The sequence below is a fragment of the Patiria miniata genome, unplaced genomic scaffold, assembly GCF_015706575.1.
Source record: "Patiria miniata isolate m_02_andy unplaced genomic scaffold, ASM1570657v1 HiC_scaffold_26, whole genome shotgun sequence".
Lineage (NCBI taxonomy): Eukaryota > Metazoa > Echinodermata > Asteroidea > Valvatida > Asterinidae > Patiria > Patiria miniata.
In genome coordinates this window covers 4,379,844-4,386,706 of record NW_024037065.1, presented here as the reverse complement: position 1 = coordinate 4,386,706, position 6,863 = coordinate 4,379,844, and the positions used below count along the sequence as shown (strand labels likewise).

Here is a 6,863-nt window from a genome sequence, read left to right as displayed (position 1 = left end):
AACGTAGTTTCAGTTACCGAGTGAGCAAATTGTGCCAAGCACTTCAAACGAGTGGTATAGAGTGATTTCAAAATGACACAGCGTACTCAGCATCAAATTCTACATGCATTTCTCTGTTCTGCCGTTGGCGGCGCCCCTAATGAGACGCTTCAACTCGATATGATATTTGAAGTAGGAAAAACGATATTGAGGACAGGAAACCAGTTTATGATTTGTATCTGGTATGGAAGACCGGTTCCCGGTACTAATACGTATTCCTTTGTATGTACTTTTGGGCGAGGACCAGTGGAAGATATAGGTAACGTTGGACTCCAGAAATGTAGCCTGGTTAGAGCTAATCAGTACAGGCGCGAAGACATTATTTCGGACATCGTACTATTTTCGGACATCATTTCATAGCGTGATTTTGTTGCCGTAACATAGTTTGATAAACTCACGATGGTGCGACATGATTCCGTGTTCAGCTTGCTCGGGCTAAACGGAAGGTTAACGCACTTTTACACATCGTGTTCAGCGTGCCAGGGCCCCCTATGTTGCTTTTGCACGGCATGTTCGCATTTTGCGATCGCGAAAATATTAACAAAAAAAATATTCTGCATTGAAAGACGTTCGGAGTGTACCTAAACATGCTAGCCTGCCTTTATTCATTATTTTTGTGACCCATTCATTTATTTATTTTTTATGAATTGACTTTTATTTAACGAATTAATAAATATTATCAACTTAGGATAAACACGTGAACCCTTAGCAACCATTGAATTGCATGGGGGTACAGACGATTGAATGATGTACATACACGTACACAAAGACCAACTGACCAGCATGCAATAGCGGTAGGTTAATAGATTTTTCTTACATTTTACACCCTAAGCAGCTCTTTCTCCTTGTAAAGACAGCTTGAAATTAAAACCATATAAATGTACAGGGATTATGGGTTTAGGATAAGGGTAGTTCTTCATGTTTACAACAGTAAATTAAGGGGTTATTGTGATGGTGTAGCCTACACATGTAATTAAGCATGTTAAGTGCAGGCGAGGACCAAGGTAAAAAGGATTAGGCCTATCTGTGAGTTGTAACTAGTACTACTAGTAGTACTAAGCTGGCCTATCCGCCATGACTGTTATTGTCATTTAAATAATATAATAAATATGACAATAATGTCATGATTGTTAATATATAATTATTTTAGTATTTTGTTTTATAGTATTATTTTAATTACTTTTATAAGTATTATTCTTTTAATATTATTTGTGTACATAGGCTATTATTAAGTTTTTTTTTTTTTTATATTTGTTTTCTTATTACGATTGAAATAATAAACCTTACCATTTGAAACACACATACAGATGGCGGACATTCAACAGCTAACCAAAATGGTTATTGGGATTGAGACAAAGCAAACAGAGAATCCGACTGATGCTGATGATGGGACCGAAATTGTTGTAAGTGTTCTAGAAATTAATTTTTACCCCCATGGTTCTAGTAATAACCCTGGGAGACTAGGTATAAACTAAAAAGCTTTTTTTTTTTAGGGGGACCGTTCATTTTTGGCTTGACAAAAGTTTTTTTAAAGATGGTGGTGGTGATATGTTATATTTGAAATTAAAAACCTTACCTTTTTGAAATGCATTCACAGATTCAACTACTTGATGAAATGGTTGGGCATGTCATGCATGTTGACATCATGGAGAACGCAGGGGTTGAGAACCATGAAGTGGGTGAAGAACCCGAGCAACCAAATGCTCCTGGGGTTGTGATTGTTGTGGAAGATGAACCGCCAATAGCAACTGAGGAGCTGGGACCTAGACATCCATCATGGCGTTACAAAGATCCCAAGCAGGCAGTGGATGAAGTTGAAATTGTTGGAATGTTTGGTGGGTTACATGGAGTACAAAACTTTCATAACTTATACCACTGTATATCACATGGTCTGACGCCCACCCCTTTTATCAATATGATTATACCATAATTGTCTGACGCAAATCATACACATCTGTAGTTTTCCCACTAAAAATCAGACTGACTATCATTTTGATTGATTAATGAGACACCATTTTGATGAAGTTCAATTTGCAGAAAATACACTGTGTTATGGAGAAATTTTATGTACCAAAAGTCACTCCAATTTGCGTTTTAGAATACAAACATTTTTTCTTAAACTAATAAAAATGAGTTCTCTTATACATGTTATAAAAACAGGGGAAGAAGAGACACCGGACGCTGGATCTGTATCCAAACGCTCGTGGGGGAAAAGACCTCTATGTTACATAGAGGATGTTCGCCGCCGTCAAAATACGTTTGAACAGAAGAAGAAACGTATGAAGATACTAGTAAGTTTAAATTAAGAGACATAAATTGGTGATATAATGATACCTCAATACAGGATTTTTCATGAGTTTATTTAAATGTTTTGGGTTAAAATTCAAACCTGTATCACAATCCTACATTTATTTAATGTCAAACCCTTTGAAATATAAAACCACAACCTCAAAAGGTCCTACTTACCATATTTTTTTTCCTTGTTGCTAGTCTTTGCAATTTTAGATGTGTTCATTTTGATGATCATCGCCTAACTCGGTCACATCGGTACTGTCATCCTCATTGATAGACCGTGGGCCAGAAATCGTAGCGTGCAGAATCGTTCGGAGTTTTTGGTGGCAACTTTTTTTCTTTCCTAATAGACTCCTTTTGTGACACTGATTAATATTTTTGATGTTGCCGGCAGAAAACCGGCAAACTAATGTGAAAATCAAAGTAGAAAATTGCCACTTTCCCGTCGCGTCGGCGATGTTTTTTTTAAACGCCGATTGAGGGCAGTATGTTGCAACCTCGAATCGGCGCTTCGTAACCGATGTAGAAAATTGCGTTAATTTTCCCGGGGACGAGGACGTCAGGAGGAACATGGCGGCGCCCGTCGGCAGGACATGCGTTTGCAACGTTGGCGAAGAAAGCGGTGAAATTTCACCATTTTCAGAGACGTGCTGGAAGACGTTTGTAACTTGTTGTCAGCAATGGCAAGAATTGGATGGAAAGGAGAGGGAAGTTGCCCCAAAAAGCAAAGATAAAGCGAAAAACGAACGACCAAAGGCCGAGTACGGCTACCACCGTCATGACCGTACCGGCATTGCTAGTACCACTGCCAGATCATGCAGATGTAAGTGTCCAATTCCAAACATGTCGAATGTTAATTGTTATCATCGTAGTTGGGGGGGGGGGGGCTATTTATACTATTTTAATACGTAACTGAAGTCATTTTTAAAGCAAATAAATAGGTTGTGTTTGCGATTAGTAGGGCCTACATTGAAAATAAAATAGGATTGGACAAACATGACAATCTGACAATCATTGAGTATTTTGGGGGTAAGATAACCATATTTGGCCATCACTTGTCACTCTTTACAGTCAGAACATATGAAACCGGTCTTAAAATTTGGAATTGTGTTCTCAGTAAATATTTAAATATTTTCCCTGCTAAGTTTTAGGACTGATTTTCACTTTCCAATGGCTGATACAGTGATAGGTCACTGAAGGGAAAAATTAGTGATTGCCAGATCTGGGAATCTTTCACTTATTTGTTTCACACCGGCTATCATTACAGCAGCTGTAACGTTATTGTCAACCTCTGTTGTTAGTCTTTATAGCATTGTCTGGTTCTTGTAATACTCAATGTTGGGATCCATGGCTGTAAGAGCCAGACTATAGACAGGTTAGTTTTCGGACATTCTGTGAGACAGTTTTTCTTTTAAGAGCCACGGACATGAGGGATATCGATTACGAAGGGAAAATAATTAATTCTACTTCTAAAAGAAGGTGCCTACAAGAAGTATGATTTGATTACAAACATACTTTTAACTGAAACTTTCGGATCTCTATTATTTTAATCCAATCAGCCATTTCATTGCCAAATATTTCATCTGTCTCGTTCTCATTTCAACAGATTCTGCAATGTATCAAAAATAAAGCGAGCAAAACTGAGGATGGAAAAGAGCTCAACTAGTGAAGGAGGTGATGGCGCAGGAGATGTGGTAATCCCCCGCAAGAGAAGACGCACAGGAGAGAAAGAGCAAGGACCAGGCATGTTCTACCAGTGGAGTGCATCATATGCAAGAAGAGCAAATGGATCCAGCCGCCATATGGACCGCGGAAAAAAGAGCCACTCACCAAGTGCGAATATGAAAAAGGTACAGTCATAATTACATGTTCATGTTTATAAAGTGTGACACCGCCATAATTTCATATAAATGGAAAGACATTTCCACATAATTGTTAAAACCACTTTGAACCAGATTTTGTTTTCACTATATTTTTCAGGTGGACAACTTCTCAATGCTGCTGAACTACTCCATGATGAATCCATCCTTCTTGATATTCAAGGTCAAGACATGGTGGCAATCGAAGTCCGGTATCACAGATCATGCCACAAGAATTACATCAAGGTAAGACACTGAAGCTATCACCAATGTTGTGTTTCTCCCCCCTCCCCCAAAAAAAATCAATGCAGAACCTTCTTTATCATGAAAAGTGGCTAGACGTTTGGAGTATTTTCTGTTGATTTAGAGCATGGCAGCTAGTCAATGTGCAAGGTGATAATATTTTCCTATTTTATGGAATATTATTAAGTGTGTGACTAAAGTCAGATCACAGTAATAGTGCCCTTATTTGTAGGAGATAGTGCCTTTAATTGTAGGAAATACTAGGATACTTAAAAAAAATAATAAATAAATACATTTTCTATGGGCATGCCATCACATTATATTCATGTAAATTGGATAACTTAATTTGCATGCAACTATCCTCCGAAACATTTCTTGTAAATGCAAGAAGGGACATTGCAAGTCACGAATTTGTTCTTGTGTGGCAGGCGACTTGCCGTGTACAGACTTGTGTCGTCGCAGTGATTGTGAGAACACCACTACTGAAGACATCGAATGCCTGTCCAGCGATGACGAAGAAAGTGGCATTGAAGACGATGAATAGACACAGGGAATTCACGTAGTACGGAAAGGTTTACATACATGTATTCATCATCAGCCATATTTATGTGTTTGCTCATTCTACATGTACTTGTAAATATGCATAGCTTTTTTTTTTGGCATGGTGTAGACAGCAGAAACGTGATTTGCCATCATGCCTTTCAGGAAGAATATTTCTTTGTTTGTATTTTACAGCAAATTTCCAGTTTCCAACAGTATATTTTTTGGCTTATGACAATTCCTCATCTACAAATAGTTCTTCCAGCTCCACCTTCTGTCGACCCAAGTTGATGCTTGAGACGAGCGCAACAGCTCCACACTTAAGTGAAAAACTCAATACCTGTAATGCCTTGACAATCCATTATTGCATAATTGCATACTTTATTAAAATAATTATGAAATATTTGGAATTAAGGAAGTTCCAGTTCTAGACAGTTCATTTTTGTGTTAATGGCAAATTCAGTGATACCTTGAAGAACTTTTTTTAAGAAGAACATATCGAGTATGGCCAAAGATTTATTTGTTGCTTATTTATTAATTAATTACCACAAAATAAAACCTTTCCTATTAGGTCATTGTTGGAACCAAATACTCTATTTTAGGTAAATGACATAATTCGGTAATCTGCAAATAAGTCTTTGAACTTCATATGTTATGGAAAACTCGGTGATATCTTGAAACAAAAAAAATTTGGGGTGGTACAAAGTGTTGACTGTGGTCAATTTAGCGTTACTTGTTGATAGTTTGAGAATTAATTACCATTTATTGCTTGCATCAAGGACTTTATTTTAGGTCAGTCTTCTCCACATAGTTTTTCCTTTCATAAACATTAAAGATTAAAAGTTAGTGCTGTTATAATCAAATTTGTTGCAAAATTGCACAATTAATTACCATAATTATGTAATTATGTTAAATTTGGAGACAGCTCATTTTGGATTAATGACATAAATGTACATGTAATTCAATACTTTCAGCCTCACATGCAAAAATTTAGTGATACCTTGAACAAACTATTTATTGGCATAAAAAAAACACTAAATATGGCCAAAGCGTTATTTTGTGCATAATTTCATATTTAATGATCACAACAATAAAACCATTAATATGATATTTTTCCTTGGCATCAATATAACAACTGTTTTAGGTTAGTTATATAATGCAGTCGTATACAATTATAGAAAAGGTCAGTCATGCCTTATATGGAACAGTCAGTTACATGTATGCCTTCTGCGCCAATTTGCAATAAAACATATATGAGCATTTTTTTCATATTAATCTACATGTAAATAAGAAACCACCTTGTATATGAACCTACAAGTCTATGAAGTTAATAATAATTAATTATTCTAAGTGGGTGACGATCTGCATTTGAATCGAAGTAGCCGTTTCTGAGAACTTTAAGGGGATGGATACCGCCATCGGTCGCTAGGAACCCCTAATAGATTTTTTGGGGGGATCAAACTTTGGACGGGGATTGTGACTAAACGTGCCACTTAACAGCTCGGCAACAGGATGAATTGAATTCAGCACCCTCGAATTGACAAAGAACAAGCATTTTTTTCTTGCCATCAACATTTTTTAACGGACTTCAATTTTTAGGCGAGATAGGATTTCTGGCCCACGGTCTATGTGCTCTCTTTTCACTATTTTCGCGTCTTTGGATAGGTTGATAAAACTATCTCCAGTTAACGACGCACTGTTGTGGAGGTTGGCTTGGCATTTGCGTTTTGGCGGCATCTTTAAACAAAGAATAGTGAGAGAGAGATTTGGTAAGAACTTTATGTCCATTGTTTGCGTAGCAATTCACGCGAATCTTACATCACACTGTAGGCCTTTCATATTCACGGGATATCTCACAATTGTCAAACAAAGTAGTTACAACTCTTAACG

General features: G+C 37.1%; 1 protein-coding gene across 1 annotated transcript; it reads left to right on the top strand.

The window, feature by feature from the left end:
* Positions 1–1,272: 1,272 nt before the first annotated feature.
* LOC119733861 lies at positions 1,273–4,193 on the top strand. The gene is made up of 4 exons (XM_038207227.1): positions 1,273–1,442; positions 1,637–1,874; positions 2,200–2,330; positions 3,963–4,193. The coding sequence occupies exons 1-4, from the start codon at positions 1,347–1,349 to the stop codon at positions 4,191–4,193; spliced, it is 696 nt and encodes a 231-aa protein (XP_038063155.1). The 5' UTR covers positions 1,273–1,346.
* The last annotated feature ends 2,670 nt before the right edge of the window (positions 4,194–6,863 follow it).